Here is a 19,084-nt window from a genome sequence, read left to right as displayed (position 1 = left end):
TTTTATTTCACTCTTGATTATGCTTTTGATATTCTTGGGTTCTTTCTTGGACTCAAACACTAATTTACTAGAAGCCACTAGCATTGACATTGACATATGGAGACCAGATATAACCTAAGCATAGCATAAGTCACTGACATCTGCACGAATGATGTTCAGAGTTGAAATAATCAATTCAAGACAGGAACATTTTTTTTTGGAATCCCATGGTACCCAAAACTATTGGGTATGTGCCAACATGCTGTGCTTCACTTGACTTACGTATAAGAAATTCAATAAAACCTTTTTAAAAACATCAGACAGAAAATTTTAATGCTCAATTTATTCCTAAAAAGCAAATTCCCTGAGGTTAGAATAAGTTAGTGCTACAAATGTCAGTGTCAGAGTGATTGGCTTTTGGCAAACTGGAATTTGATTTAAAAAAACAAAAACAAAACAAAACAAAACAAAACAAAAAAAACTGACACAAACCCGAGAGTGTTAAACAATGTAAAATATGAATAGGAAAAAAGAATTTTGTTCCACCATGCGTTGTTGTATAAAAACAGATGATAAATTGTAGCAGAGAGATCATAAAAAAAAAAAAATAGTATCTGTTTCCTAAGGAAGAAAATTATGTGATTAATTACTCTACTTTTTAGGACTAGTCAGAGGTTGGTTTCTATATTCATCAAATTCACCAAAGAACTGAACTCTCTACTTATATATATTGCTATGTATATACACAGGGCATGAGGCACTTGAGTCTAAAAGTAGAACTGCAAATAGAAATCTCATTTAAATGTAAAACCTGTTAGTATCAACATTACTCCCAGAACCTCATGAACTCTATAATATTTGTATGACAACACAGGCTTAGATCATAAATAATCCTAATACTTCCCACATTATAAGCCACATCTTTCTGCATTCTCTGACTTTCCCTTCCATCAATATATATTGTTTTTCTTTGTGACTTTATGACTTCATCAAAAGCTCATCAAGGGGGCTCAATGACAATGAAACAGATGATGGAAAAAAGCACTAAGATACTTTGTTAAAATGGTACATTAGCTGAAAAATGCAAGAATATGAATTTACCCAGTAAATTTTTCTTCAAAAGGTAATAAAAGATAACAGGGATATTTGTGTCTTAATACAGTCTTTCAGCTTGAAATTGGAAGTATCAGAAATTATACTGGCAGAGCACCATAAAACAAATGTTTATGATGTATCAGTAGATAAACACATTGCAGTGTTCTGTACAATGGAATATTACATAACAATAAAAAGAATAAACAACATTGTATGCCACAATAGGGTTCCATCCCTAAAACACTATATTGAGTGAAGAAATCAGACACCCACAAACATACACCCAGTATAATTCCATTCTTACATGTATGATTCTGTGGAATTCAGAGGGAAAAAGAGGATCTACTGTGAGATTAAAAAAAAATCTATATGAAGTGAAAGAGAAGACAACATTAATCCTTTTGAAGATGGGAGAATTAGTGACAGGAAATGGAACCAAGAGAATTCATCTAGGATGATGAGAATATTCTGTTTTGATTTGTGTGGTGGTCACCTTGGAGTATACATGGGTAAAAAGTCACTGAATGGTGCATTTAAGATTTACAGATTCAAGCCAATGCAAATTATACTCCAATAAAAATATTTTAAAATAAAATTTAAAAAACAAAGCAATAGAATACAAAAGGAAATCAGGTTTAGAACAGGAAATGCATCCAAAAGAACAGTGAGAAAACAAGAATGGTGTATTATAGGTCAGTTTTGTCAGTTTTTCGTTAGTCATAATGAGTTAGAGAAGCTTCTGGTTTCTGTGTAAAGTTCACTAGTAGCTTCAGGCAGGCCGGAACTAAATATCTTCAAACAGTCAGTCAGATATGGACGCTTTTGCTCAACCATGGGCATTCTGGTTCTCTGAGGATCAATTCTGGTGTCCATAAGAAATCTAAGAAAGACAAATCTGAGCTCTGTGTTGACTTCAGATCCTGGGGACCAACATCTCAAAGGTTCAGATTGGTCCATTTTGTTGCTAGTTTTCAAGAAAGCATGTCCAGGGTGTTGTTTATGATTTGGTCCCTGCTAGTCTCTCCAGCACTCATCCAAACCCCTCCATAGTCTTCAATTTGTTCTAACATGTTGAAATACTATTTGCTACTTTTGGCCCCTTGTAAATTCCATTGTCACTAAATGGAACCCCTCTACCTCTTATTTAGTAGGTCAACTACTATTTGTTCTTTAAAGATTACCTCTCTTGACACCTACTTTTGTCACTTAATGCCCTCTACCTACAGGTGTTCACACACACCCCCCTCCCCCCGTCTTATCCCATGAGCATAATTCATCCTCTGCCATGATGATAATCAGCTATCTCTTGTCTGATTGTCTTTATTGTCTCAAATACACCATGAGTTTTTTTTTAGGGACAGCATCATATCTCTTATCCCTGCAGCTTATCAGAATTTCTGGGATGTACTCAACTAAAGTTTGTTGAAGATATGTTTAATGAAGACCTTCAAAATACATCATAGGTTGCCCCCCGCCATGTCTCTTGTCAAGACTTCCTAAAATGCAACAAGACAAAGTGGTATTTTTGTCTGAATTGTGAATTCTAAGAAAAAATAGTCAGCAATTTTAGCAATATTAAAGAGGTTTGAGCATTAGAGGTTAGGAAAGTAATTTTCTAAGTCAAATTACAAATAGCACAGTACACTTAGTGCTTAGGAAACTGCAAAACATCCCCTTTAACAACTGACTGAGAAAAAAAAAGTTTCTTTTTAAAGTTACAAGGTCATTTTAACTTGAAAATTCCAATTAACCTAATAGCACACACCTAATGTCATACATACTGAGCCTGAAAAAGCCCTTATCTGATTTAGTGGGGTCTTTTTTCTTCTTCTACAAATGAGGAGAGATTAACAAACATCTAATTTTTGTTAAGAACATTAAAGAAGCCCCTTCAACCTCTCAATTTTTGTAAATGATTTTTCTTCCTGCCATCCATTTGGCTAACTTAATGACCCTTTAAATTCTTACTACTGCTTTGCTTTCATAGTCAGCCCTGAGTTTAATAGTTTCAAGTGCTTCTGTTCATGCTCAATCCAAACTCATGACACTTTTTAATTCCACAAGGTGCAGCTCTTCAAAGCCTTTAGTGGAGTCTGTGGGCTCCTGTGATGACCCACTGCCCATAAAGAAGGGAAGCCTTAGTCTCAGTCTTGATTTAACTGTCTTCTTCTGGGCAATGTACCAAGTCAATGTTCTCCTACAGGATGAAAACATATAGAAACTGTTTCCCTTTCTTTCTGTTAAGGAAATAAATAGCTATTGTTCTGGAAAGAGAAGAAAAGTCGGTTTTGAACAGCTCAATTTGAAGACAGGGATTTTCAAAGTGTTACAATATTTGTGAATTTCCCCCTCCTTACTCAATGTATACATTTCTTCCTTTCTTTCAACTTCTTATTTTAGACTTCACTTCTCCCAGATTCCCTTTCTTGCTTTTCTTTTTCGGTGTCTCCTCTAATAATTTCATTGTTTTCTGTCTTCTACATGAGTAAAATCAAGATGGGTATTTTTAAAAAATGGTTTTGGCCTATTTTACAATTTACAACTGTTCGGAAACTTTGTTATACTTGTGATTTTATCTCTTTATTGTCTCCCCTGGGTGCTTATTCACAGCAGCAGTTCCAGTTCTTTCTGTCTACATTACACACACTCACACACTCAGACACACACTCACGTACTTTTTTCTCCCCCAGTGGATAATCAGAGAACACTAGGGTTTTAGAAGTTCTCACTAATCATTTAATTCTATCCTCTCATTTTCTATATGAGAACACCGAAGTGGCAAAAAAAAAAAAAAAACCACTTCTGCATGCCTACTCAGCACCTAACTAGTTGGTGGCACAACACAGGAACTGATGTTGATTAGCTCTGTACTCAAATCCATTGTGTATGTATTTAGCAATACAGTTGGTGGTGATTATAGCACACACACACCCACACATACATACATTTTCTATCTGCCAAGATATAAGTACAAATGTATGAAACAAATGCCTACAAGTAAATTCATTGTGTTGTTAAGATAGTAAATACCTGCCTTGTTAAGTTTCTCTAAGGCTTTTGTTCTATCTACGTGTTATGACATGGTCTCAGATACAAAATTAGCTTGATATCCTGGAAGCAGAATTATTATTTGTCTTAAATATTTATGCCCTTTTGCCATTTATAATGGCATATCCTTTGAAGATACTCCAAATATCTATGTGACCATACCCTCCTTCCTCTAGGTCTATGGTAATAAACCGGGGGAGAGGTTGCTGGGGATGGTATTTATTGACTATAGACACACTCCTACAATACTGTCCTAAACCTATTTCATCCAGGTTTTTGTAAACACCACTCAAACGTAACAATTTGTCAGAAATCACCAATGAACTCCACTTTGCCAAACTGAACGGCCAAGCATGACTAAAGAGTAGTATTTTGATGAAGCAGATGACATTCCTCTACTCCTGGTTTCCAAAAAACCATAGTCATGTTATTTTTATCCTAGCTCACTGGCCAATCTAGTTTCTCCTCTTCCCAGCCTCTTAATGCTAGAATGTTCCAGCAATCACTATTTGGTACCTTATGATTCTCTAAAATACTTCAAGTGCCACCTATATTTTAATGAGTCCAGGAAATTCAGAGGTTTCCAGAAGTCTCTCTTAAAATTCAGATTCCTATAATGAATTGCTCATTTCATATCTCTACTTGGATGTCTAAGTATCTCTAATTCAGCACACCCAAAATTGATATTGTTTAATTTTGTTTCCCTAAAGCCCACTCTACTAGCAGTTTTTCCAATCTGAGCTGATGACAATTCCATCCCTCTTGCTGCTCAAGTAAAGAACTTAGCAATCACTCTTGACTTATCTTTTCTTCCTATCCAAAATCCTATTGGTTTCACTTTCAAATTATATTTTAAATCAAAATACTTCTTACTCTCACTGCTACTCCCCTGGTTCACCCTACTATTATCTCTCATTTAGGCTACTATAAGAGCCTCATAACCATACTTTTAGACTTTATCCTTATTTCTCTATATTCTATATTCAACATAACAGTATATTATATTAAAGACATATCTACAAAAAACCTACAGCTGACATCATATTTAATGTTGAAAAACTCAAAGCTTTCTCACAAAGATCAGGCACAAAGCAAAGGTCACACCTCACACTACTCCTTGCTAAAGCAATTAGGCAAGAAAAGGAAATAAAAGTTCTATAGATTTGGAAGAAAGGCATAAAACTGTCCTTATTCACAGATGACATAATCATCTATGTAGAAAACTAAAAAGAATCAACAACAACCAACACAACAAAAAACTCCTGGAACTATTAAGCAATTATCAGAAATTTGCAGGATAAAAGGTTAGTATATAGAAATCAATTGCTTCCCTATATAACAATAATGAACAAGTGAAATCTGAAATTAAAAACAGTAACATTTATATTAGCACCTCAAAAAAGAAATAATTAGGTATTTCTCTATTAAATAGGTATAAGTTCTTTATGAGGAAAACTATAAAACTCTGAAGAATGAAATCAAAGATCTACAAAAATGGAAATATTCCATGTTCATAGATATGAAGATATAACATTATCAAGATGCCAGTTCTTCATAACTTTATCTACAGATATGCAATCCCAATGCAATGCAATCCCAATAAAAATCTGAGCAAGTTATTTTATGGAAACTGACAAACTGATTCTAAAATTGACATGGAGAGGCAAAAGACCCAGAGTACCTGACACAATATTGAAGGAGAAGAACAAAATTGGAGGACTGACTCTCCCCAACTTTAAGACTCACTATCAACCTATAGTAACTGATATAATATGGAATCTGTAAAATAAATAGACAAAAAGTTCAATGGAACAGAATAGAGAGCCCAGAAATAGTCCTTCATAAATATAATCAACTAATCTTTGACAAAAGAGCAAAGGCAACACAATGAAGCAAAGATAGTCTCTTCAACAAATGGTACTAGAACAACTGGACATCTACATTCAAAAAAATCACATCTAGATATAAACTTACACCCTGCACAAAAATTAACTCAAAAATGGATAATAGACCTAAATGTAAAACACAAAATTACAAAGCTCTTAGAAGATAACATAGGAAAAAATCTAGATGCCCTTGGGTGTGTTGATGACTTTTAAGATACAACATGAAGGTAACAATCCATGAAAGAAAAAAACTGATAAGCTGCACTTCATTAAAATAAAAAAAAAACTGCTCTACAAAAGATAATATCAAGAGAATTAGAAGATAAGCCACAGATGGAGAGAAAATATCTGCAAAGACACATGGGATACAAGGCTCTTACTGAGAGTAGAGAGGAACACTTAAAACTCAACAATTTAAAAAACAAAACAAAACCTGATTTGAAAAATGGGCCAAAAACCTTAACAGACCTCTCACCAAATAAAATATACAGATGGCAAATAAGTGCATGAAAAGATGCTCCATATCATATGTCATCAGGGAAATGAAAATTAAAATAACAATGGGACACCACTATTTGAAGAGCCAAACTCTCGAACACTGATAACACCAAATGCTGGGAGGGATGCAGAACAACAGAACACTCACTTATTGCTGGAGGGAATGTAAAATGGTATAGCCACTTTGGGAGATAGTTCAGGAGTTTCTTACAAAACAACATAGTCTTACCATACATTCCAACAATTGTGCTTCTTTGTATTTACTCAAAGTGGTTGGAAATATGTCCACACAAAATCCTGCACATGGATGTTTACTGCAGCTTTATTTGTAATTGCCAAAACTTAGAAGCAGCCAAGATGTTCTTCAGCAGTTGAATGGATACATAAACTGTGGCACATCCAGACAACGAAGTATTAGTCAGCACTAAAGAGAAATGAACTACCAAGCCATGAAAAGACATGGAGGAACCTTAAATACATATTACTAAGTTAAAGAAGCCAATCTAAAAAGGCTACTAAGTGTTAGGATCACAGTGATAAGACATTCTAGAAAAGGCAAAACTATGGAGACAATAAAAGATCTGTGGTAGCTTGTGTGTGTGGTAGGGGGATTAATAGGCAGAGCCCAGAGTATATTAAGGGCAGTAAAAATACTCTGTATGATATTATTATGATAAATATGTATCATTACCCATTTTTCCAAACCCATAGATTATATGACACTAAAGGTGAAGCCTAAGGTAAATGATGGACTTTGAGTGGCTATTCTGGGTCAATGTAGAAGTGAGTGATATTGATAATGGGGAAGGCTATGCATGTGTCGGGGCAGGGGTATGTGGGCAATCTCTGTACCTCCCTCTCAATTTTGCTGTAAACCTAAAACTGCTCTAAAAACATATAGTATTTTTAAAAAACATTAATTTGTAAAATCCATTCATTCATCAAGTATTTTATGAGAGATGAGATTATTTTACAGGCCTTTTTCAAGTGCTAGGTATACATAGTGAGTAAGACAGATGAATGATTCAGGGTACCTCAAGGCTGCACATAACAAAATATCTAGCTCAACAGTGGCTTAAAGATATGGGGCCATTTTTCTCCCATGAAAGGAAATCCTCAAGATAAATAATTCCAGGATTGTTTCAACCACTTAAACAAGTCATTACAGACCCAGGTTTTTCCATCTGTCTTCTGTGCTTTCCTTTGTTGTCATTTGCTCCCCTCATTAAGAGGACTGCCATCACTCCAAGTATCCTGTCCTCACAAGATAACATGACAAACACAAGAAGAGAAGAAGGCAGGGGTTTTTCTCCTCATGGGAGGGGTGACCACATACTCTGCTTTGCCTGGGAAAATTACAGTTTATGCCCTCTTTTACTTCTAATTTGTCCTGGATTGGATAATAAGTTGGATCGTTGCTGTAGTAACATGCCTTTTTTTTTTTTTTCCCCAAGAGAGGAAAATATTTCTGAGAGGTTCCTTCAGAAAATGTTTTCATGGGTCTCAATGGTAGGATTAGGTCACCTGCTCATCCCCTAACTGCAGGGGGAGTTAGATAAGTGAGCATTTGGCATTTTTAAATTTCATAGCATGAGGAGGGTGAAAAAAAGAACTGCTGTGTGAACAGTCAAGAGCATTGGTCACAAATGACAAATCTGCATTCTCAGAGGTAACTGGGATTTCCCCAAGCCTCACAGCCTAGAAGGAATAAATGGAGTCATATTATCTATGCCCTCACAAGCCCCACTGACACCTTCCCATGTGGTTCATGCACAAAGTCTATTCAAGGGTGTCACATACATTTTCATGAACAAGTCTGCCAAGTATCTGACTATTTGCTAGGAATCACTTTTATCGTCTGGATATCTTCTGGGTTCAGTGGAACTTCCAGGGCTCTGCCAAGCACCATATTTTCCACTGACACCAGGATCCCCTGCTTTGCATTGCTGCCAAAGCAGTACTTGTGGTGTCAAAGTTATTCAGAGGTCTGGGGCAAAGTAGCAGAGAATGCTATTCTCTTCATATGTTGCACTCTTGTTAGGACATTCTAAAGTATTATTATGAGTGTCCTAATAGCTGACAGTTTTTAGTCAAATGGAACTCGAGATAGACACAAATTAGTTTCATCAGTATTCAGCTTTCCTTTAGCTCCATGCAGAATTTCCCCTGAAGAGAAAATTTGCTTTGACTTGCTTTGGCCAATGAAATTGAGGTAGAAATAATGTGCATCCCTTCCAAATAAAAGCGTTTAAGAATAGTTTGTGAATGTGCCACTCTCTTTTTGGCAATGCTGCATGGAATGTGTTGATATGGATGTGCCATAAGATAGAAACAGCCTAGAAGGCTGAACAAGTACATTGAGGCCAACTGCCCTGGAATGTCTCCCAAAGTCAGAGCAGATTTCACATGGGTGAGCAGTATTTGTTTGTTGTGTTAGTCATTGAGAGTTTATTTGTTACCACAGTGGGAGATCTATTTTTTTGTATAGTCTGCCTGTTCCCTATGGAAATCATGTATGAATTCAATGAGTTCTGGCCTGGGAAGAGGAAATTTGTCTCTTTCTCCTGACAACTAAGACTTTCTTACTGGGTTAGACTCATTTTGTCATTCTTCCTTTAGAAGGGATTCTCTCTCAAGGGTCTCCTGAATTCTGAAACAGATTTCTGGAGGGTGATCTGATAGTTCATCTGTATTTCCCAGAAATATCCAAAGCCACACTTAGATTTCAGTTAGTGTTCTCCTGATATATACAGAGAATAACTGACCATGTGTGAAGATGCTTCACAAGCAGAAGAGCCACTGTATGCCTGAGAAGAGGAGATTGGGAACAAGGGAAAGAAAACACCATGGGGTTGATGAGACCAATGGTCTCATAAGAGAAGAATGTACAGATTTCATGGGAGAGGGATAAAGAAGGGGAGAAAAGGCAGACAGGGACATCCAAGTGAGGTAAATAGCACTTGGAAAGGATGTAACTCAGAGCAGATATAACATCTAACAAAAGGCCTAGCAGAAGGCTGTCCTAATACACAACCATGTTTGTTAAGTCATTTGAGATGTTAAGTTACAGAAACCCATTCTGAAGGATCTTATACAAATAACAGGGCTCTGTAGTTTATGAAGATGAGAAGTCCTGATCCAGACTTGGAGCCAGGGGTATGATATGAACTCTGTGCCCTATCTCAGAGCCAAAGGTTAGAATCAGTGTCACCTGAGTCACATGCACTGACAGAAGAGTGTGGCGTTCCCTAGGTGAGAATGGGGGGGCTGTAATGAGAAGATAGAGTGGATGCAGGATATGCAGAAATAATAGATAATCACTCCCAAAATGTTCCTCCTAGAAGGAAACTTTGGGGTGATACAGTTTCGTTTACAGGTGAAAACCTTAAATCCTAGAGAAGGAAAGCCCAAATTAAAGTACATTGGAAACTTTATCATTAAATATAATTAGGATGCAAGATTGGTCAGTTAATCAAAAATCTCTATCTTGGCAATAAATCATTAAAAATACATAAATATATTAAATGTTGTAACTCAAAATCCATCCAACCATACATGCACACACACACACACACACAAACACACACTCATTTGTCAATCTTCTGATGTGAGATCAAGATATTTTTTGTGAATATGCATCATGCAATTGGCCTCCCTGTCATAATCTTGAAAGGAAAATCAACTGTAATAAAATTCAATATTGTGGTCTTTATTTATTTTTTTCAAGATTTTATTTATTTATTTATTTTGACAGAGAGAGAGAGAGAGCACAAGCAGGGGGAGCAGGCAGAGGGAGAGGGAGAAGCAGACTCTCTGCTGAGCAAGGAGCCCAATGCAGGGCTCAATCCCAGGACCCTGGAATGATGACTTGAGCTGAAGACAGATGCTTAACCAACTGAGCCACCCAGGTGCCCCAGTATTGTGGTCTTCAAAATGAAATAAAATATTAAAGGTAATTGCACAGTAATTAAGTGTAGTATGTTTCTAGTGTTTATGATTTCCCTCCAAAATCCCCACCAAATTTAGCCCACAACTAACAGTGACAAACTTATCAAATCTTTCCATAGAATTTGAATGTATCTTCTTTGAAACTGCATCTCTCTCTCTCTTACTCTCTCTGTACTTAATTCTCGGTTTATACAATTTTAATTACACAAAATAATTATGGTAACACATATCACTGCAGTAAATACATTTAGAATCACAACTAGCTACTTCTTCATAGCCAAAAATTCAACCAGTGGGACATACTAGAGATCCAACTCTTAGCTTTGAGTGTTCAGGGTACTGGGGGCACGAGACAGCATATCATGCAAACAGACTGGATATTTTCTTGTTGGTTTCCATATTCGCTGGGTAGGAAATGATGGGTGGCCAGTTAAGTGAAGCCCGTTAGGAAAGCACCTATCCTAGGACACGGGAGACAGCATGGCTCAAAACCTGGGCCTTTATACACATAAAGCAAACTGTTCTCAGCTCTCCATAGTTATTTACATTGCAGATGTTTCTGTTTACATTTCTTACCACTTGCTCAAGGCCAACAATCTCTAGTTTAAACAACACAAGATGAAAAATAAGATGGTGTTTTTCTTCACACACCTATTCTTCTCAACCCTGTGACCTGCCCGCCCTCTCTCTTTTGGTCTGTTCTATCAGTAGAAACAGTACAGCCCAGAAAGGAAGTTTCCACTGGGATGTCCAAGAGAAACAGAGGCAGCCTTATCTGTGCTTCCTGCTCTCTGAGGAGTCAGAGCTGAGGCTTCCCTTGTTTATTTAGAACATCCTAACAAGTCACCAAATTGAACCATGGTGCCGGTCCTGCCCAGAAAGTCTCTCCAACCTTGAAAACAAAGGTAAGAAGACCAAGAAGGAAAGAGGTGCTCCGAAGGCAAGCAAAAGGAAAAGTGTGCAAACCCACTTTGAAATTCCTGGAGTGATCCTGAATGAGATTCTGGTTGTTCCTGAACGTGGCCTTTCTACTAAATGTCTTAGAATACAAAGTCAAAGAGAAACCATTTTGGACGTATTTTTCCCTGTCCTGAGAAAACTTCAAATTCCCACAAAAATGCAGTAGTTTGCATATTCAGATATTATAGTTTCAGATAGAAGAGACAAAAAGACAAATTTAGCTTTTTAAAAATTTACTATGCGCCAGATCCTCCAGTAAACGCTAAGGGAGTAGAAGAAAAGATGGCTAATCTCAGGGAACCCATGGGCTGTAGGCACTGCCCTCAAGGTTCAGATTCTAGTTCTAAGTGCTACAGGTGAGCAAGGTGTGTTTGGTGCTTGCTGTAAAGGTGGTATGTGGCACATTTTGGACTTGGGGAGCAATGAGCTTGATTTTGCAGGGTAGACTAACTCTGGGAAAAGCAGGTAGTCTTTTGAAAAGATTAATGATTTGATCTATCTTGAAGAAAAAAAATATTTTCCAGATCAGTAAGGAATAGGGATATGGGAAATCTTGGTGAATTTTAACCAGTGAAAGAATCTGATATAAATATGAGCCAGGAATCTACAGTAGGCTAGAGAGTCTCGAGCCACTGGCCGGCACCCACATCCTCCCAATCTTTGTTTTGACCTGTATTGTGTCCTGATCTCTCTTCTTCCTTTGTATCTCCATAATTTACAAGCTAGTCTTTCAGGGGAAAAATATGGAAATTATTCTAATATGATAGTTTCTTGTTTATATTTTTCTTCATCACCACTTATCACCTCTAAATTAAGTAGGCAACTCCATGAGAGCAGGGAGGGACCTGGTCTAGACTGTCACTTGCTACATCTCACTATTTAGGTTGGTCCCTGATACCCTGCTAGAGTTTATAAGCTATTTGTTAAAGATTCAATAAAGAAATTGTCATGACACTGAACAGGCAATCCTCCCACTCCTCTCTTATTACAAAGGTGATAGCTCTAAAAGGCAGATGAGTTACTCACAAATAGCCCTGTGGCTTAAGGCAATGCTTTCTTTCCTGCGTTGTCTCCCATTCCCCTAACAAAACCTTGTGATATGTGTGGAACATTCCAGGTACTCAAGGAAGGCTAAAGTAGGACACATCTAAATTGGAGCCAGAAATATTTTAGTTCAGCTCTTCATAGCTTTGATCTCTGGTGTTAGGAAAAATAAAGAATTCATTTCAATCTTGAATTACAAAAGCATGAAATAACCAACTTTTCTATGCCAGGTCCAGAGCACTTTTTGTCTCTCCTACATAGACTGCAGATTTAATTCAGGAACCAAGCTGTTCTACAGCCCCATTTGAAAACATCACCAATAGTCAGAGCCATTTTAGTTAGCTTTGAAAATCCACCCTTCTTTACGCTAGCTCCCTAATGTTAATGATGATGGCAGAGAGGAAAAGACGCTGGTCCATGATCCCTGTTGACCATAGTTAGAGGATGCCTCAGACAGCCTATTCTCAGAGAAGCAGAGCGCTTTGTAGGGCAAAGAGTTGAACGCAACGTGGACATGTTTTGCTCTGAGGACTTGGTGGGGGCTAGAGAGGATGACAGAGAATCCTAGTTAATGGGGCAACAGAAGAGAGGAACATGCCAGGGATCCCTTGGCTCATCAGACAATTCAGACAAACTGAAAATTACAGAAGTGTTTTGGCTCAGGAGCTGGAGGAGAGCTGCCAAGTTGTGGAGACATTCTCCAGATATCCTGCGAACGTCGAGCAGCCATTGGGGCCACGGCTGACCTTTCCCGGGCACAATTCCTATCATCACCCAATTGAAAGGGGGAAGAACAACACACTTGGCTAGCAAACACGGAGGCCCTTTATTCTATAAATGGAGAATAAATACAGATAAAAGATAAAAGAAGATGAGCACTACTTTCACAGAGGCCATGTGCTTGCTAGCAATTTGGCCTAAAGCAATTTATTGTTAATTATTTATGCAGATAGAGAAAAGACCAGCCAAAACTTCAGATCTCTGCTGAACATGTTCAAAATATAAATCTAAAGAAAAGAAACATGCTGATTAGTGCCTGGCTTTTTCCTGTTTACATTTGTACATACAGCATTATAAAACACAAAGATACAGGGATATAGCAGTGTTATAAATATTTGGAGGGTGTTCTACAGCAGTAGTAATCAATATGGAACATTCATCAGGAAAAAAAAATTAGACAGGAAAGGAAAACTTATTTGCTGATATGGAATGTGCTCAATTATTAGTTTCATTTGTGGTATTTCATAGCTTGGTTCAGAAACCTTACTGCAAGTGAATGCATTTCCTTTTTCACTTCCTCAGGAGTGTGTCACTGTAAATGCACAGCCACAATCTTGCTGTTTCATCTGCTAGGTGAACAAATCTACGCTGTTCTTTGTAGCAATGCACATAGACAATATGGTTAGACAGAAGCTACACACACTGGCTACCAAAAAATCCTCATTTCTATCTGGTGAGGGATGGAGAGTTTTATATAAAGAGTTGCTGCTCCATCACATTCCAATGTTTCTGTTGTTAACAATATTTATCTTTCATTTCATTGTTTGGGACACTCCATATATATAGAATTTCTTTTTGCAGATTTAGGATGCTGTTTTGTGTCTGATTTAAGAACTCTGTGTATAAGAAAGAAAGAAAGAAAGAAAGAAAAAAAAGAAAGAAAGAAAGAAAGAGAAAAAGAAAAAGAAAGAGAAAAAGAAAGAGAAAAAGAAAAAGAATTCTGTGCATCCCTAAATACATAAATACATAGCAGGAAATTTTTATTTCAAGAATTTATAAAAAACTTCAAGATACTTAGAAATTTCCATAAATATCATGAAACTGGAGCTGGTAACCATGGAGTATGGGCATCCATGTCTATGTGGCATCTATAGCTGAGGAAGAAAGGATCTCAGTCCTTTCTTGCTTGCTTTGGCTCTCACCCAACTCCTACACTTCACCTCTCCATAAAGTCACCTGAGTGAACTTTCTAACCCCTTTTGATCACATTTCACTTTTCAGATGCTGCCCAAACTTTCAGAATAAAGAACACATTCCTTAGTGTAATTTCAAGACCCTTCATAATCCAACTCAGGCCCATTTTTCTACCATATTTTGTGCCAGGACCTCAGGTAGTCTATGATTCCTCCATCCAGTCCAGCATCCAACCATTTAAAAATCTGTTTGAGTGCCTGCCATATGCAGGCCAAGTTCTAGGTGCTGGGGGCACAATGCAGGGGGTGCATAAGAGATGTGCTTCCAGACAGAGACAAGTAAAGAGGTGCTACAATGGTAGGGATCATGTAGGATGCTGCCGAAGCAATAGAAAGGGCTTCTAACTCAAACTTGGCTGGGGTGGAATAGGCACATGTAGCTTCCAAGGAAAATTAACATCTAAGCAGAGACCTAAAGGATAGAAAGGAGTCAATCAGGTCAATGGTGTATTGACTGGAATTCTGGGGGAGAATAGAGTTCTCCCAATGTGCTATAAATGGGAACATTTTTAAAGAAATATAAGAATTTCAGAACCATAATGCAGGACTGTTCTACAGAATGAATTATTTACTGTTACCCTAGTGTGTCCTTCACTCTTCTCTTCCCGTCCCCTGGGTTGGGAGTACAAGATGTTCTTCTCATCATCTGCCTGATGAACTTCAAGTCATGATTTTACCTCCTCTCAGGAGTATCCCCCAACCAAACCCTCACCACCCGAGAGAAACTTCTGCAGTCTTTCCTTTGTGCCCTGTGGTATCTAGTCCATACTGTGCTTACACAGTATCTCATTTGACCTAGTCATTGGCTATTTTTGACACCTTCTCTCAGCTCTGTATGCTTTGAAGGTAAGAATTTTGTCCTTATCTTGTTTTTTCAACTTTTAGAACAGAGCAAGACACACAGTGGATACTCAAAATTTTGAGTAAAAAGGATTGGAGATAGTTAAAATGCTGTCTTTTATTTCTGCAACCCATCTGCAAATGCACTGGTCTGTGTTGTAAGATAAGCAATCTTCTCAGGACACGTACTGGGGAATGAAATGAATTCAAAGACTCCCAAGAAACACATGGGTGACTCATGGGATCTTTATCTCCCCCAGATAACATAGAAAGGCAACAGTGACAGAACCACAACCTGGCTTGTTCAAAAAGGTCTCCACAGACCATGCAGCCTTCTGGGGGAGAATAATTAATTATATTGGAGTGGAGACAGAATGGAAAGAAATGCAAATATTTGATCCCCTTTTGAGTGAGAGGATAGAGGCTTTTTTTAATGTGCAAAGCAAGCATGTTTTAGGGAATCTTTGGAGACCTGCCCCATCAGAAAAGAAACACAAAGCAGGATACCAGCGGAGGAGTTCCTTTTCTTTACAGTATCTTCTTTTAGAAATAACTTTTCTTTTCAAATTAAAGTAGAACGTAAATTGTAATCAGCAACTTTTGTTATATCAGAAAGATGCCAATAAAAGCCCTCTCTTCCTTCTTCCTCTTAAAGAATCTTTGAAGCAGCAAGGAAGGCAAAGGAAAAGAAAGGGGGCAGTGATTTAGGAAGGTAAGAGAAAGAGAAAGAGAGCAAGAACAAAAGAGACCCAAGAAGGCAAGGTAGTGTTGGTGCCCAAGAGAGGTGGTGTGTTGCGCCATCGTGGGGGCTGGAAGAAACCCCACAAGGTAAGGAGGGCAAGGAGCCCTGTAGTTATTCTGCTTTAGAAGTAATCGATAAATTGCAAAGGGAAAATATTCTCTCAGAAAATGCAGTTCACTTAAGTACACTTGGATTGTGTTATTATTTCACTTATTAATGGTAATGCTCTTTTCTAGGAAAGCTCTGGTGAAAAAAATATGCTAATTATCATGAAAATACATGATCTCTTCAAAAGAGGAATATCAACTAAAAGAACAGACCAGATATATGGCCAAATTTGCATTTCATGGCTACACGTTTGAAATTATACTGCATAAATTACATAAAAACACCAAACCCTCAAAGAGACCCATGATTTAGCCATCCTGCACAGCACAAACCACTCTCTCAGTGTATTTTACAACTAATAAAACCCCTACCTTCCACAGTTGCTCGCTTGGGCTGAATAGTGATGGCTCCTTCTGCAATATCTTCATGCTGGTGCAGTGGGTTGATTTTGGATCCCCAGCTATCTGATCCTACCCAAAGAAAATGGCCCACTTGGTCAGCTCTTTTGGCTGCTGCAAGGATCTGCCTGTGAAAAAGAACATGAAAAGTTATATTAATGTTAAGAAGTAGCTGCTGAACATATACATATTAGGAATGAAGCAGAAGGAAAGCAAGATACCAGTTCTCAAAAAGTAAGTAATCAATGGCAAAAAAAAAAAAAAAAAGTTATGTGACAGGATCTATACCCTGCATATATAAAGAGATTTTATAAACCACTAAGAAAAACTATCAAAGCAGCTTGAGGAAAATTGGCAAGAAACATTAAAAGTCAAAAGAAAAAAGGAGAAATATAAATAACCAGTAAGCTGGAGATACATATTCATACAGATTAGAAAGGAGGAAAATATAAATTAGGGGAAGATACCACATTTGCTTTTCATGTTGGCCAAAAGATTTGTTTTGGTTTGGTTTGGTTTGTGAGTTTGGTTCTGGGGCAGGAGAAATGAATGCTCCCATTCACTGCTGGTGGTATGTATAATTTCTGGAAAGCAACATGTCAATCTAAATTAAGGGTCTAGAATTATTAAAATGAACAAGTATGTTATACTTGAAAATTTTATAGCCCATGTTCATAAATAACAAGAGCAACAAGGCAAGTAAAACAAAAGGAAAACTAATCATTCATAGTAAAGTTATTAAAATATATTTTTGAAATAAGAGGTAGATAATAGGTAACTGCATTTGTAGAACAGAGGAAGCTACAACTAAAGCTCTTTTGGTGGGTTATAGAAACAAAGCTCTTTGTTTCTCAAGACTTGGAGGTACTAAGTATCACATAGGTACATGGCCAGATAAAGGAGAACTGGTTGAAAGGTTGTATATATAAAAAGCAAAACCTCAGGTTTCCTTCTTTTTCTTCCAGGCAGAAAATGGAATGGCAATTTACTAATAAAATTTTAAGTAATAGGTTCTGATATTGTAAACATCCAAAAACCAGAAGGTTATGAGTGAGAGATGGTGAGTTAAACATGAGGGGGAGGAAGGTAAGTTAAATTTACCACTAAGTATTGAAATGGTAAGACCCTCTAGGAAATCTACACTTCTGCTGACAGAATGCTAGAAGCTAAGGGAGTGTCACCCCAGGTAGACAATAGCTTTTCTGGAAAAACCTGGACCACCCTAGAAAAGAATTGCATATACTGACATAGAGAGACCCTCTAATGGAATGGAAACTTGGATGTCTGATCAGTCCACCAAAGGCCTGAAGTCTGAAGGGACAGGACAGGACACTGCTGCTTGCATCAAAGTGTTTTCAGTCATATTTTAATTTTTTTAATATGTGCATTTATTATTTTAATAAAATAAACGCAATCAATTATTTGTACCCTTGACCTAGAGATACAATTTCTACTAATCGATCCAAAGGAAATGACCAAATACGCTGTCAAAAACATACGTTCATTACTGCAGACAACCTCAATTCAGAGCAGCAGGAATCTGTCTGAACAAATGACAGTGAGGATGGATTGGAAAGCAATCAGAATATACTGAGTTAGATTTCCACAAGCACTCGTTAAAAAGAAAAATCAATTTAAAAAACTGCAAAAGATTATTCAACTTGTATATAAGAACAGCTGCCTAGATGTTGCTTGTACTTGTGTATGTACACACAGGTAGGAGTATAGGGCCATCTGAGAGCACAGAAAAAATAATGATAATACACAATGTATTGCTAACCTAATAATCCACCTAGAAGGCACGGCGGGGACTGAAGAGGTTACAAAGGTGGGCAGAAGCCAAATAAAACAGGGGAGAAAAGACAAAACTACATAAATCCAAAAAGTAGATGTTCACTTTAATATAAATGGAAAAGTGTGGGTTTATGGACTATGATAAATAAGATTAAACCATTTAAAAATACTTATGGCATCAAAAGTGACATGTGAATTACAAAAAGTGGAAGATAAAAAGCGGGAGATTCCTTTGGGGAAAATCTATGAATGTCTGGAAAAAAATGCTGGCAAACATTAACCCAGAATTTTATGCTGTCTCTGAGTATGGGGATTGCAAATTTTATAGGAAATTATTTAGCCTTTATTTTTTCTAGATAACCAGGGGACAAAGTAAACTTAACGGCTCCTTTCAATAAAGAATAGCAACAAAAAAAAACCTTTTCCCATTTCCAGTGGATATACAGTAGTTATGTATTATTTTTATAATCAGAATAAAGTGTTCCAGAAAAAGGATCCACTCTTGTCTAAAATCCAAATTATTAGTACCCATGACTTACTTTGCATTTATTTTAGCTTTAAAATCTAGATACTACTGTCTCCTCACTGCCATTCTCTGACAAAGTATTTGAAGTTAATGTTCTAAGAAATCTCAAAATTTCCCATTTACAGTGTAAATCTTCTGAAAAAAGAAATAACATAACATCGTGAGTTAACAATACTTTTCAGACATCAGTGTATTTAAGATCATGTTTTGGAAGAAACTCACATATGCACTTAAATTTTATGACT

At 37.1% G+C, this 19,084-nt stretch overlaps 1 protein-coding gene across 8 annotated transcripts in view; it reads right to left on the bottom strand.

The window, feature by feature from the left end:
* The window catches only part of GRM7 (glutamate metabotropic receptor 7), a 906,130-nt gene that overhangs the window by 419,617 nt on the left and 467,429 nt on the right, over positions 1-19,084 (bottom strand). For all 8 annotated transcript variants that reach the window (XR_004300388.1, XR_004300389.1, XR_004300390.1 and 5 more), the window contains exon 4: positions 16,493-16,647. Coding sequence is in view for 4 of the 8 variants with exons in the window: in XM_032411836.1 (XP_032267727.1) it covers positions 16,493-16,647 (155 nt within the window). In the remaining 4 variants the exon portion in view is untranslated. The remainder of the gene's footprint in view (positions 1-16,492; positions 16,648-19,084) is intronic.

The sequence above is a fragment of the Phoca vitulina genome, unplaced genomic scaffold (assembly GCF_004348235.1).
Source record: "Phoca vitulina isolate PV1807 unplaced genomic scaffold, GSC_HSeal_1.0 scaffold13, whole genome shotgun sequence".
Classification (NCBI taxonomy): Eukaryota; Metazoa; Chordata; class Mammalia; order Carnivora; family Phocidae; genus Phoca; species Phoca vitulina.
The sequence above is the reverse complement of the archived record's forward strand: the minus strand, read 5'-3'. Positions and strand labels throughout refer to the sequence as shown.